General features: G+C 42.4%; 1 protein-coding gene and 1 non-coding gene across 7 annotated transcripts; both read left to right on the plus strand.

The window, feature by feature from the left end:
* The first annotated feature begins 1658 nt into the window (after positions 1–1658).
* LOC147424547 (uncharacterized) lies at positions 1659–10472 on the plus strand. Of its 6 annotated transcripts, XM_086499831.1 has the most exons (11): positions 1659–1846; positions 2847–3040; positions 3114–3158; positions 6720–6818; positions 6949–7131; positions 7213–7916; positions 8000–8073; positions 8162–8231; positions 8336–8458; positions 8594–9470; positions 10000–10472. In XM_086499831.1, the coding sequence occupies exons 2-10, from the start codon at positions 2989–2991 to the stop codon at positions 8615–8617; spliced, it is 1374 nt and encodes a 457-aa protein (XP_086355957.1). In that variant the 5' UTR covers positions 1659–1846; positions 2847–2988; the 3' UTR covers positions 8618–9470; positions 10000–10472. The 6 variants fall into 6 exon arrangements, 5 of the variants coding, with proteins under 5 accessions (XP_086355957.1, XP_086355953.1, XP_086355956.1 ...); XM_086499827.1 differs by lacking the exons at positions 8000–8073; positions 8162–8231; XM_086499830.1 differs by lacking the exons at positions 8000–8073; positions 8162–8231 and having other exon boundaries at positions 7051–7131.
* LOC147424548 (small nucleolar RNA SNORD25) lies at positions 1731–1815 on the plus strand. The gene has a single exon (XR_015186515.1). It is a non-coding gene; the product is annotated as a small nucleolar RNA SNORD25 (small nucleolar RNA).
* Positions 10473–15475: the final 5003 nt, after the last annotated feature.

Here is a 15475-nt window from a genome sequence, read left to right on the forward strand (position 1 = left end):
ACTTCAGAAAGCTCAGAAAAGTGCTTGACAAGCTTCCTACCCAGAATGTCATTTCTTTGAACGAATTGATTGCGGGATATTCTCAACAAGGGCAAGGCCAAGAAGCTCTAGGTTGTTTCCATTGGATGCAAAGCAAGAGCATTTCTCCACATGTAACTACTCCAGATTGACAACATTGCAAGGTCCGTTATTTGTATTCGAATTTCTTATAATTTTTGGAGAGACCACAGTGCCAACTCTCCACCATACTTTTGTATGGCACACTTCTGCATGACTTGCACTGTATATTTAGCATTTTCACTTTGTGCCTTATTGCAAAACGAAATGTTTAACTATTCACATTGCTTTTACATAGCTTGATTCAAACATTGTCCTCTAGCGTGCACAATTGGAGGACACCCGTACACGATTGCCACAGTGGTAGTGCATTTCAATTTTTAGTATGTTGATGCTTTTTGTATTTTTTAAGTTTTTCAATGCTTCATTAAGTTTAGTTTAGCGACATGTTTTCCTCACTAGTGCATGCTCAATATCGATCATTGAATATATATATCTGATAGGCACGCACTTCCTTTCTCACAATTCTGCAATTCAAGTTATGTATTACAGTACTCAATGCATTCTACACATGTCTACTTTATTCAAAGACAGTTGATGTGAATCTACATACATCCTTGTTTGAGAATGCATCTTATATATTGCAGCCCAACGTTCTCCTTTGCATAACAATTCTATAGCACGAGTAAACCCCTATGACACACGTATACATACACACATATATATATGAGCAAACCATGGTAAAGAAAAGAAAAACCGGTGATATATGTGAGAACTTAGTTTAAAAATTTTGCAAATTTCAAAAAAATTGCTAGTATTACCGCTTTGTTTCTTTGCAAGGAGGAAAATCGGTCGCTTAATAAGAGAGACATTCTCGAACAATGCTGCACCTTTTATAATTCTAGTCAGACTCCACCTAATGATTTTATCACTCTTTTACTGTTTTAAAAAGCCATCGTGACCCTTTCACTTGTTTTTTTTAGCAAAACAAACAAATTGTGAGTGAATTGTATTAAGCACAACATAAAATTACAAAACAACCTCAAGCTTAGGCCGAGCCTTGAGGTGTTGAAGATTACACATCGGATGTCTACCGCCTCTCATTGAGGCTTATCACCATCGGCTTAACAAAGTAGGTGAACGATAGTTCTAAGCTTTACTTATCGCACGTTGAAAGCATGGCTTGAGTAGCCCTATACCAACCTTCTAAGTCTTGCTTGCATTCGAGCATATAGATCACCACCTTGCTTTCTTGTATAATCTCTGAAAAGCTTGCCACACCCAGATTTCCTTCAAACACACGGCAACTCCTCGCCTGCCATACATGATGAAAGACCTCACAGTTTGAGAGCATAGCAGGACTTCCCAGCTTCTTGCCCCAAGGAACAGATCGGTCCTGAAGAATCTGACATGCCATGTCATGTGGACCCATTCGCAGACTTTGCATGCCAAGCCACCTATACACATTTGTGAATCGTAATGCAACTACTCATTTGCAAAGGCTGGTGGTCGATGGATGTGGACACAATACCCTAGAGGTAATAAAATGATGGGGGTTTTTTTTTTTTTTGAGTAGCTGTAAGGATCTGTCCGGTGTCCGGGCAGTAGGTGTGAAGGATTAGACACAACTAGGGGTGCTGTCTGAGATCTGGGGAGAGCTACGAAGAAGCAGCACGGTGATGAGTCCATTGTATCGCATCAGCGACGAGTTGCGGAGATGATCGCAAAATCTAAGAACATCTATGGGACTGAGAGAGAAGCATAGAGAGGACTTGGCTTCGATGATGAGGTATGTTTATCGTACTCTGAATATCCACTGCGTGATGTAGCACAAAATCAAGCGTATTCGTACTGTCTGAGAAGTCGTTGGTTCCCATCATAGCAGAATTGAAGGGCAGACCAAACCTCTCTTATTTACTCATGTTTTTCTAATGATCGAATCCGTTGAGAAGTTCTGTTACTCTCCAAGCCTCCTTTTCTGTTACTCAAACGCGCAAATAGAGCAAGCATTGGAGTAGCTAATATGGAAAGCTGCAATCTCAAGCGGCTAATCCTCTTTTCTTGTCTGTACTAACCAGTGATCAATTTTTGTTGCCATAATCTCATGATAGCAGGAAAGTGTTTAAACTAATCCCCTTTGAGAAGCCGTCAAGAGAGCTACAACAAGTTCCAGTTGATCATGCGTTGCCACATATAATGCATTTGCTACAAAATTGTTGATGGATCCTTATAAGCTCCAACACAATGCAGTAGTATAGAAATATGAGAGAGAGAGAGAGAGAGAGAGAGAGAGAGAGAGAGAGAGCCCTAGCACATGGAGCTGGTGCTGCCAGCCAGCCAACAAGGGGGAGGAGGAAGATAGCTGACTGCCATTGAGTGAATCTTGAGCACAACACGGCTGCCTGCTGGAAGATCGAAGGTCCAGAAAATGGCAGCTAGGAGAGGAGGATGCGGGAAGAGATTGCAGAGGGTGAAAAAAGCTTGCCGGGGAGGGTGAGCCTTGGGCTACACCGGCCAGCCAGCCATGGTCCAACCACAAAAAGGTTTTGGCCACGTTAGTGCACGCACCTGTAGACCTCCTCTTAGCCGGCTGGAGCCTATGTGCTCATTACAAAAGAGAGAGAGAGAGAGAGAGAGAGAGATATGTAGAAGGATTTTTGGCCTGCAGAGCAGCCTTAGTGAGAGTTTGGAAAGGCAGTTCATACATTTTGTCTTTTCTTCTTGCTTCTCACGCTACCTATTTGTGTGAGTTGGTTTGCTAAACTCTCTCGCTATTTTTGAACTGACAGTGTGCAGTCTTCTTCAATTGGCTATTCTTGCATGTATGAGTCTCCTTTGCGCAGCAACTTCGACACTCTCTGCACCTGGACACCTCTATTTTGAGGAAACTGAAGAAATCTGCCGATTAATTTGTGTGGCGCATTCAAAGCTATGCACATGTCAGGCTCCTCGAATACATCTACAACACAGTCCACCAATGCAAGTAAGCTATCAGTTTTCTTTCAGCTCTTGAATCGTTAATGAGACCTTCCCTCTTTCATTGTTTACTTGCAAAGCATCAGGCTCCTCAAATACATCTGCAACACAGTCCAGCAACCCAAGTAAGCTATCGGTCCTTTTTCAGCTCCTGAATTCCTCCATTGCTGCTGTTACTGCATTAATTAGACCCACGTTCTTTCATTGTTTACTTGCAAAGCATAAATTTTGGCATTTCTTCATGCTTCTGATCTGAATTGAGGTAATTGAGGTTCAACTTCAGTTCGCTTCATTGTCTTTTACTGGAAGAGTTAATATGTGTAGCGTGCATAATGCTAAAGGAAGTTATCCCCTTGGAAAGTTCAGCGTTTTCCCAGATGCACAACAAAGAGCAAGAAGCGACACATACCTTAACGTATGCTTCGAGGATGCCATAAAGCTTGGCTCCAACAGTCCAAACCTGTCTGATGCGATCTATGGTGTCCTTCACTCCAAGGTGCTACAGATCTGCATCTCCATGATATCGAAAGATTATGTCTTGCCACTGATCGATATGCCCATGCTAGCCCTCAAAAACATCTACATCCCTGCATCAATGCATACAATGGATAGCCCAAGCTGGCCTAAACCTGATCCTGATGCAGTGGTATGAATCAACCAACCCACTTTTGCCAGTCTCATTCTGAGCATCGGGAACATAATCACAATCCTCCATCCCTCTGACTTATCCTCCTCCTTAGGAGACGAGCAGAACCTCAAGTTATGGAACTCCTGCCAGCGTATATGTAATGAGCTATTTCTAGTATTTCTATCCTGCAAAGCATGCCTCGCAGCCATAAGTGGATCCCTACTCCTTAATGTCTCAGCCCATTCCATGTCAAGTGCATTCTGATAACAAGGGATTTGATTCATCAAGTATGTGCAGTCCAAATAAACAAGAGCAACCTCCCCAAAACCACAAACACATCGCGCACAATTACATAATGACAAGAAATTGATGGCTCTGTCCTGTTGTTGTCCTGCCCCTTTCTGATGCTTTCTGATGTCTTGTCTTCTTTATACTCTACTTGTGCTTGCAGCTTGTCTTGTATACGCTTCCAGCAGGTTACATAACGAGGTTACTGTGCATGTATAAGCCTGCATCTGAGCGCAAGTGCACATGCACGTGCGTACGTACATGTTTTGTCTTCTTTGAACTCTTTTTACCCTGTCCTGTTGCTGTCCTTCCCCTTTCTGATGCTTTCGTGTGTCATTGTGCGTATGCACATGCATAGACACAGATTGATCAAAACGTCCAAGTAATGCCGCTAGTGGCCATCACCCACCTCTTGGCTGAGAATGGCCTCCAGATACTTAGAGTCGCATCTTGCTGGTTTGTCTTTGGCTTGTGTGCATCCAGCAATGGAAAGCTTGGGCTGAGAGATTCTGACACATCAGCACGTGTAATTCTGGTCGCTAAGTTGGTGTGCTCTCATTGCTGCATGGAAAAATTTCACTTGGTGACTTGTGACAATGTCATTGGAGGAGGATCAATCTCATTACGACTGCTGATGTCTAACATCCATCGGCTGCATCTATAAATTCTGTCTTGGAAACTGCTGTTAATGGACGTCTCAGATGCCGTGCCCCCTAACCCTCGACTGTGATGGAGAGTACCACGTCTAGCACTAATCAATACCTTCTTGTGGACCTCCCTGAACCACTGCCCCAACAAGAGCGACAGTTCTTCCGGAAGGTATGGATAAAGAGAAATTGTTGAAGATGATGACATCTGGCCTGGAAGGATAGCTGAAGACCACATTTCGCAGCTCAATGTCACCTTTGACTTCAGTGAGCTTCAAACCATCCTCTACCTGGCAATTCATCTTCATCGGTTTATTCACCATTTCGATGATTTTGTATGCCGCCACCTTCCCTTTACTAAAAGCACTTATATTCCCCATAGCTTGACCGAGAGCCCTGCATTACAAGGCAATAAATACAGAAAATCAATCATGCTAGATTTTTGAAGGAGCTTCTAGATGCTATTTCACAGGGAAAAAAGTGCTTACATGCCCCCAAAAATTGCAGAGAAGATAGCACTTATGGCTTTCCCGCTTGTAGTCTCCTTACGACGAACAAGGACACCCCCATACCATAATATTAGGGCCCATGAAAAGAAGAGAATTGTGAATGTAACTCCAATACCCAATCCCTTGGCCAAACCCCCTTTATAACCTAATTTCAATGTCAAAGCTAAGGAGTCTGTAAAAGCCTGAGCAGCTCTCTTCTCACCAGCAAACGAATGAACAGTCAGAATCTGCCCAATTGTCTGTCCATAAAATCAACAAGGTGGTAATTAAGCCATTACTTTGTGCATTCAACATACACACACACACACACACACCCCATTCACCCATCTTTTTCTTAGTTTGTACCTGTTCTACAATGGCCCCTGCATTTCCATAAGTTTCTCGACTTTTAGTCGTCAATCGCGTAAGTGTGTATGCATACAAGCCCCCAGCAAATGCTATTGCTGGTACAAGAGCCACTAAAACCAGGCATAATTTCCATTACAATGAAAACCCCACTCCAAAACCTCCAACAAAAGTGCCCACATATTGCAAGAAATTTCCTGCCTGCAGATAAAACAAATTGCATATTGATCATGGATGAACATACTATAGGCAGTAGAATGCTCTTTTATGCAACTTGGGTCTGGATGCAAAGTCCCCTTGAGCTCACCACACCATGATAAGGGCTATTACCTACTTGAGTGGTCCATCCTTCTCTAAGGGTAGGTTATCCTTCAATGTTCCCAGAACGTGGCCCATATTCAACATCGTTTGTATGTTGTGGCTCCTGCGCATAGTGGAGGGTTATGTCTGGGAGTCTATCTTTCACTGGAGCACACATGAGGAGGATAGTCAAGGTCGCGAGGCCCACAAGCTATTCATTTCACGAGGCAAATCCAGCCCATTTTATCTATCAATTATATTGCCAGAGATGTGGATATGAGGCAGACAGGTGTGTACACGCATACTACCCATTGCCATATGTAGATTACCAGCCTGGAGCAGTCCAGTTATTTAATTCCACAGATACAAGCACAAGGAGAAGAGGACCGAATTAGGTGAAACTGGAGCAGTGCCCTCTACGTCTTGCAAAAATTGCACAAAAACTTCAATTCTACAATCAGTACAATGGCTCCCCCCTCAAGAAAGAAACATTTGGACACATTTATCAACGAGAAGAAGAAATCAAATGAAAGATGGGAAAATGAATTTCATTTGTCGCCCTTATGATAAATGTGGAAGCAAAGGCAAGTATGGAAAACAAAATCTGACAGCAGTCAGTTACCTTTTCACTTACAGCGTCTTGCACCAGCACTGTATCCTTGGCGATGCTATCGACTAGCGTGCCAGTGTGAGCATCCATGTCAAAGAAACCCACCTCTTGGTTGAGAATGGCCTCCAGATACTTGAGTCGCATCTTGCTGGTTTGTCTTTGGCCTGTGTGCATCCAGCAATGGAAAGCTTTCCTGTTGTTGTCCTCCCCCTTTCTGATGCTTTCGTGTGCTATGTGCTATTTTGATTTCTTTGATATGTGCTACTTTGATTGTCATTAATAATAATGATTATGATTAAGCCACAAACTGCTAATTGATTGAAACCAACATCTAATTGTCTTTTCTTCATTGTTTACAGGCTTAAACATGGATGGTAGTAACTTCATCTCAAGGGATGATAGAACACCTGAATGCAATGAAGATTTTAGTGCAAATGACAGCATGGATGTGGAGTCCGGTACATTCTTTTGAATTGTCAACTTACACCTTTGCATTCAACTTCATTCACTAAAACTCGCTTTCCTCTCCTTCACAAACTCAAAATTGAGAATCTACATAGTCTTTCCACCTGAATACTACTTTTACAGATTCATGTCAAAATACGAAATCTCCTTCGTCCTCTCATAAACATCAACAAACTCCTTGCAAAACTCTTGCTATCTTACCCACGGCATCTTGCGCCCCTTTAGGAGTACCACCAAAGGTTTTCAAGCGCATACAACAAAAAAACAAGGTCAAAAAGGACCTCCTTCCAAAATCCACACAAGAAGGTATGCTGTTTACAATTCTAAAAGCGAACAATATTTGTTAACTGCCTTGTATACAATTTGTAAAGTCATGTCCTTTTTCAGGCTTCTCCAACCCTCAAGCTGACAAAGGCAAACTCTCTCTTGATGGCACACATAGTGAATCGACCCAGCTTGACCCTGAAGACCACAACCTCAACTTAGTGCCTCATTCACCTAGCGCTATTCCTTTGTTGCATATTAGCGAGATCTCAGAATCCAATCCTAGGTTTGTCTTGGAAGGAAAAATTTTTAATAGATATGGTACTTATAAGGTACCACCCGAACAAGCAAAATATGGGCGCTTCTTAAAAGTAGATCTGGTTGATGTCCAATGCATGCATACAATCACATTAGTTGTTGGGCAAGAATGCATGCATACAATCACATTAGTTGTTGGGCAAGAATGCATTGAAAAGTATTCCAATAAACTATCTATTGGTGAGTTCATCAAGGTTGAAAATTTGTCAGTGAAACCGAATAACAAGAATGATGGGGGAATTGCACCATGCTCTCTTTACTTGGATACAGCTGCATTTGTAATTAAGGTTGAACCTTTCCCAGTCAGCCTTAGCTTCTGTCCCGAAACCAGCATAAGAGCTTTCTTGGATGAAGCTCCTGCACTGCATGGAAGAGGAATACGGATGCCCTTGACGACAGTAGCCTTTGTCATCATTCATAGAGAGGATCCATTGTCTACTTGTGGTACTGGTCGAGCAATTGGGGATCTCCTTGTGGCAGATGGTCCAACATCTTCAGACACAGCCATTGTAAGATTCTTCTTGTTTGTCTTTATCACAGCATCAAAGTAATCATCTTGAACTTGTATTGATTGCTCTTATTTGTCGTGAAGCTCTCTTTTGTTAATGAACGAAAGACAGAGCTACAGTCACTGTTAGAGGACCTTGAAACAGATGATGTTTGCATGTATGTTGCTCGAAATGTTGGCTCTTTCAAAAGGTAGTTCAAACAAGCTATTTGTTGTGGACATGACCATCATCACACCTGCACATAGCTCACGACTACGTGCAAAACTTACTTTTGTGTTTAAATCCCAAACCAAAGAACTTGGTTACGGAACTCAGGTTTGCTTATCGTCTTTTTTGTTTTAGACTCTTATTTTCATTATCGAGTTTGACAATAGAATTAAGTTTCCAATGTTTCTATGCGTTGCTTTTACTGCTCATAGGTCACTAGGAGCCTTCGAATTGTGAACATCGACAACATCCTCTTGGTGCAACAATGCGCTACATGCAACTCTTCAAAGATTCAACCCTCTCACCACTCTACTCAAATGGAATCTTCCTCTCAGGTTTGTAGCTTACTTTTGCTTTTGATTGTCCTTGTTTAGCTTGACATCTATGACATGTAGGATCATCCTATGACACCTGCCTTCCACCATTTTTTATTAACATTTTTATGTTTGTTTTGATGGTGATGGTGACAGGTAACAGGATCTTCCTTTGGCTAAAACATTGCAATTTAGCTCAAGCTACCAAAGTTTAAGCTTTCCTCTCTCTCCATTGTTTGTAAATAAGCATTTTTTAATTATAATGGCTTCCAATAAGAGTTCTATTGAGCATTCCTAACCTCTGTGTTTTAATGGTAAAAGTGGATCTTCATTTTGTAATTTCCTAGCAACCTACTCTCTCTCTAGTGGTCAGAGTAGCCCTTCACTAGCCCACTTGCTAGTATTTTTAATCTATTCCCCTTTTTTAAACAAAAGGGCTACCTCTGATCTGTAAGGACTTCTCTTTTCTTTATCACACCTTAAATGCACTATACTCTACTTTTGGTGTCATGGATTCCACTTTCACCTACACCTTCCCTTTGGTCAGATTTTGGCCGGTTACAAAGAACTTCACCTTTTTTGTACATCCCTTGATGAGAACTTTTTTACTTTAAAATTTGGGTTCCTTTCTAGCACACACACATCTTCTTTTTAAAAATTATCTCATTTTGGCTTTTTGATTTTTTGGACTCACCGCCTTTCAAATCTCTGGAGAGCGGGGTACCTCAAAAGAATTCTTTATTCGTGACTTGTCTCTGTCTCCCTCCCAAGGGGTAAAAAGACGAATTTTTTCGTGCTAAATCGATCTCAAGCTCTGCTACCCTCGCGGGATGACCCTTCGGTGGGCTATGGTCCTTGGAGGGTCGGTCTTGTGCGCGCGTGTGTTGGGTGTGTGTGTTTGCTCCCTTCTTACCTACGCTACAGCAGGAGGGGTTTGCTTCTCCTACTACATGGCGCGCTTCGACCTCACCTGCACCGCTCTTATCTCCATGATATTTGATTGCGTTGCAACAATCAGCAAGGGCTGTCACAGGTACTACCCGTCTTCTGCTTCTGCACACGATGCTGCGTTTCAATTCCTTCAAAAACTCCCTATGCTATTTTGCTTCTGCACACGCTGCTGCTTTTTTCAATTCCTTGCTCGCTATGCTACTTAACTTCATCTACAGGAAGCCTCGAATCACACACAGCATGGCGGGCATCTCTCATTGTCTCTCTCCTCTCCCCCCTTTTTCGGATCTACATGCTGATGTCTCTTGCTAGCCGATTGATTCTCATGGATCGGAACCTGCATTTACTCCCTTCTCTTGGCATGTTTGCATGTTGGGGTATCTTTTTTATGTTTCTGCCTCCTTGCGTCTTGGTTAGCCATTTCTTTGGCCCTCTTCCTTCTCTCTCTCTCTCTCTCTCTCTCTCTCTCTCTCTCTCTGCACTTTTATTTTCGCAAACCTGTTCCTTCCCCTTATTTTGCCTAACCCCGTACACAGTCATGTATTATTTTAAATTTTCCCTTTATGTTTCTTTATTCTTCTGTTTTCTAATTTCTTTTCCATGCCTTACAGCTAGCTGCGGCTTTCTCAGGATGGGATGAGAGCCTTATGGCTCTAGGATACTCTGCACAAAATTTCCCCCCTTAAGTTATTGTCCAGGGTTTGCTCCTTTGTATTAGCGACCCTAGCTTTCACTCCACTCTGCTTGAACTTGATGGAGCCACCCCTTCTCAGCAGGCTGAAGATACCACAATACTATCCACTCTTGACCTTCCCGCATGGTTCCGCTTGTATGCCATGGCACGGGAAAATCCTCCTGCTGCGATTTCCCGCCTACGTGATTTGGCAGCAAATTTGTCCGCAATTATTGATGCAGATGAGCGTGAGCAGAAAGAGTGGCTCGAGCATGCACCAAATTTGATGCAACGTTTCATGGAGAGTAATGGAAAGCGGCTGCGAAACGACCCACTAACCCGGTAGAGAAAGAGACATTTGCTTAATGGTTTTTCAGAGATCATCACAACGCCACCAACTGCTACCGGAAGCTCACTCTTACCTATGGATCTTGACGAAGAGGAGCAGATGCTTGCAAACAAAGACTTCACCATTACTACACCGAGTCGAAGCCTCACCACAAAGCCCTTCGAAACCTACACCGATCCCTTCATCCCGAGCCGGCTTTTGGAAATGTTTTTGGGTAAAGCTCACCACGAAGCTTGGTCCTTCGGTAATTTTACTCTACTTGCTCCCCTCCCCGAGAATCTTCTCCTTACTCTACTTAACGATCATGATAAGATTGCGATCAAGCAAGGTCTTATGCAGATTCTTGAGGGCAATAACTCCAACCTTTTTGAAAACACTCTAATTGCTACCCCTTTCTCTATGTCTTTTTTCGAACCACGCCAATGTAATGCAACTTTTGGTTGCGTGGTCGGGGTTAAGGGTGTCATCTCTACCACAAACCGAGATACTAATTATACTACACAAGTATGGAACATGCACCGACCTTTTCTTAAGTGCGGTTGCGAGCATATTGGGCAAGGGGATCATTGCCGGGACAACAATGTTTTGTGGTTCGATCATGCTTTATGGTTGGTTCTCAATCAACTACCTCGCTTCTTCCCAAGCTCAAGCCTTAAACGGTCTACTATTGCCTTTATGAGTTGGGTTGCTAAAGAAGCCCAAGAAGTGATTAAAGCTCTCCTCCTCCATACATTCTACAGGCAAAAGCTAAAGGATGCTATCACTCATTCTGTTTTGTTTAGCCAAAAAGCACCTTCTTGCAGTTCATCCACGGAAGTGGATACTTTTGTGAATGCGGCAGTTGCTCCAATTTCGAAGGCATCCCATGATACGCGTTCGGCCAAAAAAGCACGCGGAGAAGGGAATCAAACCGCACGTGGAAGAGGAAGGAACTTCCCCTCTCAACGCTCGAATACCTCTACTACACCTCCAAGATGGAAGACACCCTCCCCAGCCAACTCCACCGCTAGTAGCCACACCCCTCAAAACCCCACCCCCACTTTTCCACCTTTCTTTGTCCAAGCTTCTGCCCCACCCCCCATCCCAACTCCAAAAACCAAACCAGCCTTCACCCAGGCATGCGTAACTAGTGCTAAATCCCTCCTTTATGATTGATGTAGGTTTCCCAAGATGTGCATGGACGCTCTTGGTTCATCCCCAAGTGCAAGGCGAAGGGCACCTTTGTACCCCTTCATTTTGTCAACCCCTTGCTTGATATCAAAAATCTCACCTCTTTCTTTAGCTTGTTTTTCTTTGGGCTTGGCATTTCCACCACTCCCCTATGGGATGAATGCATGTTTAGTTGGGCTTTTGATCCCCCTTTGAAAGTAACTCTCTGTAATGCGAAGGAAGTTTTCACCTCTCTCACACCCCATGAATGCTTTTGTAATTTGGAAAACACCGCACAACACGTAATTTCCACGAACTTTTGTGATTTTATGAGTACCTCTCTTGCTCATCTTTGTGGACACGGTCTTGGTCACATACCAACTAAGCCACCTAATTTCATAGAAGCATTTGAGGAGCTAAATCAAGCACTCTTATATCTCATAAAATCCGGTTGCATCACTCTACCTTCTGGCCTAACACTCGGAAAATTAACTAATGCGTTCTCAACTTATTGTGGGAAGTTCCTCCCTTCTAAAATACAACACCACATCCATAATGCTCTCACAAGAGAAATCAAAGAACTAAGGAACAAATTCTTTATTACTAGCATCGACAAGACTCCGAACAATATGATTATCATTTGTAAGGCCTTTGTTCTTCTTGAAGCCCAAAAACGCCTACAAGGCAACGATTTTACACCATCTCCTCTAGGGATCAAGGGAGTTACCTCCCTTGTGCTAACATTTCTTTCTCAATACACCTTTCCAGAACACCACTCCCTCCCCTACCTTACCGGCATATACAAACTTCATAAGGCCTCTTTTAGATGGATTACATGTGGGGCTACCTGTTGCTACTCAGAAATTTCTACACTTATGGCTTGCTTGCTAAAAACTTGTATACCACTTCTCAAGAAACGGGCCAAAAAACTTAATAACAAAGCGCTTTTATGTCACCATCTTCATTTACAATCTTGGTGGATTGTAGATTCGGTTTACGATTGCATCCTCAACCTCCCCTCTCATGCAACACAATTCTATTCAGGGGATGTGAAAAGATGCTTCGAGAACATCCCACATGCAAGGGTACAAGGCCTCATCCATCATCTTACCTTGTTAATCTCCCATGCCTTCTCCGCATCTCTAGAAACGTTCATCTCTTTCAAAAGATTCCCATCGAGTTGCATAGAGGGTACTTGGTCTTCCTATAGATACAAATCAAGCCTTTCATTTAATCTCAAGGAAGTACTCCAACTTAACGATTGGCTCATTAATAACATGTTTTTACAATGTCAAGGGAAAATATATAGGCAAACCAACGGAATCCCAATGGGACTTGCATGCTCCCCACTATGGTGCAATCTCTACCTCCACTCCCTAGAGTTTGAGTTCCTCTCTAACACTCTCAACACACATAATGCTAAAGAGATTCTCTCAACTTTAGGCCATCCCTTTAGATATTACGACGATATCTTACTCATAAACTCTACAAACCCATCATTCTTCATAGAGCAACACAATATCTACCCCAGTTGCTTACCCATTGAAACCACCTCTGGTAACTCTACCAAATTTCTAAACCTCCATCTGTCTACCCAATTTGGCTATCTCACAAAAAGCCTCACGCCAAAAGAAGATAAAATCCCGTGCACACCCATAAGATACCTCAAACGATCCAGCAACCGACCAACTGAATGGGCACATAAGGTCATTATCTCACAGCTCAAACCAATACTCTATTGTAGCTCCAACGCTACGGAAGCCGCTAAAGACATTAAAATGCTTGTGGACTCTTTTTGTAAAAATGGTTTTGAAAGAGCTCAACTTTGGAGACTTGTGAGAAGATTCCTTTCAGATTTTTCAGCTTCAAAATTCTCATGCCACCCAACTCTACTCTTGGACTTGCTAGATTTTGGAGGGCACTAGGACCCTTTTGGGGGGCCTAGTGCCCCCTTTGGGACAAATCCTCATCCTTCCTAGTGCGGGTGGAGGAGGGTCTCTCTCACTAGCACAAAAACCACCTCTAAAGACTAATCTAGTGCACACATTAGAGCCTAGACCAAGAGGCTTATAAGGTTACAAGATTTTGGATGGAAGTATCTTTTACTTCAACCTCACCCCCCAATATATATATATATATATATAAAAGACTCCACTACCCCCACTCCACCCCTCCTTAACCGTGCACCCTTTGGGCTTCCCTCTCTTTGTTTTTGAGGTTGCACTCTTCTTTCTCTCTAGCCTATAAATATAGAGGTTTGGTTGTCCATTTCAAGGTGACATTTTTTCACAAACAAGCTGTCAAAAAAAGAGAAATCTCACCACACCCTCTCACCACTCTAGTCAAATGGAATCTTCCTCTCAGGTTTGTAGCTTACTTTTGCTTTTGATTGTTCTTTTTTAGCTTGACATCTATGACATGTAGGATCATCCTATGACACCTGCCTTCCACCATTTTTTACTAACATTTTTATGTTTGTTTTGATGGTGATGGTGACAGGCAACAAGATCTTCCTTTGGCTAAAACATTGCAATCTAGCTCAAGCTACCAAAGTTTAAACTTTCCTCTCTCTCCATTGTTTGTAAATAAGCATTTTTTAATTATAATGACTTCCAATAAGAGTTCTATTGAGCATTCCTAACCTCTGTGTTTTAATGGTAAAAGTGGATCTTCATTTTGTAATTTCCTAGCAACCTACTCTCTCTCTCTCTCTCTCTCTCTCTCTCTCTCTCTCTCTCTCTCTCACACACACACACACACACACACACACCCCCCCACACACTCTCTCACTCACAAAAACACACACACACGCGCACGCATAGGCACACACATGCACATTTACATTGCATAATCCAACATCTAACCTTTTTGCAAGCATTAGCATTCTCTCTCTCTCTCTCTCTCTCTCTCTCTCTCACACACACACACACACACACACACACACACACACACACACACATCTATCTTATTAGATAACCATTTCTCTCTCACACACACATATATTTATCTTTGTTACATAACCTCCTCTCCCTCGCCCCTTCCCTCCCCCCCCCCCCCCTCTCTCTCTCTCTCTCTCTCTCTCTCTCTCTCTCTCTCTCTCTCTCACACACACACACACACACACACACACACACACACACACAAATGACTAACACATTAAATGACACTTCACTACCTTAAAAGATTGTTTTGCAAAAGACTTTTGCAAGTAAAAATCCAAAAAATATTGACATTATTTTAGCGCTTTACGCTATCCTACAAACTCGTACAAACTTCTCTAAGTTTAAAGAAAGTTTAACACTTGCTATGTTTGACAATTTCAAAAATGAAAAAAATTGCAAGTCCTACACTCCAGCACTGTTACAAAACACTGCCTCAACCTCTTCAAACAATTCAAGTAGTTTTATAGATTTATTGTAAACATGTAACACTTCAATGGGTCTAACGATGGAGATAGCAACTGTTTTTGCCTTCACTTTCCAAAGAAAATTCCTTGTAGTGTTTTGCAATGACCAAAACGAGTATCAACGTTCTTGTTTTGTTGGTAATGATGACCATAGTGCTACTGGAAACAATCTTGGAGTTATCTCATCAACACATGGTTTCGTGTTTCTTCCAATACTTCCTCTAAACCAAGGCAAGCGTAAGCGTCTCTCTTGGACTGACACAATGACACATCTCCTCGACATCATACTCAAACACCCACATGACAGCTGTACCATTATTGCTAAAAAATTCATGGAAGCTCACCCTTCAACACCTTTCACATTGTCGTCAATTCTTTGTAAAGCAAAACGCATAGTGAAAAACCTTCCGGAAGACATTCAAACACTTAGACGTAACCAAGCCACAACCATCCACAAAAACAAAAACAAAGCCATTTCCACCTTCATAAAAGCAATAAATGATAAGCCCA

Source organism: Adiantum capillus-veneris, chromosome 25, assembly GCF_014529385.1.
Source record: "Adiantum capillus-veneris isolate H3 chromosome 25, ASM1452938v2, whole genome shotgun sequence".
NCBI lineage: Eukaryota > Viridiplantae > Streptophyta > Polypodiopsida > Polypodiales > Pteridaceae > Adiantum > Adiantum capillus-veneris.

What these genes read in the sequence shown, in the direction of transcription:
- LOC147424547 (XM_086499831.1), top strand. Translation starts at nt 2,989, where the DNA reads ATGCACATGTCAGGCTCCTCGAATACATCTACAACACAGTCCACCAAT. An exon ending in AACACAGTCCAGCAACCCAA is followed by an intron (nt 3,159 to 6,719) that starts GTAAGCTATCGG and finishes CATTGTTTACAG; the next exon opens with GCTTAAACATGGATGGTAGT. An exon ending in GAAACAGATGATGTTTGCAT is followed by an intron (nt 8,074 to 8,161) that starts GTATGTTGCTCG and finishes ACCTGCACATAG; the next exon opens with CTCACGACTACGTGCAAAAC.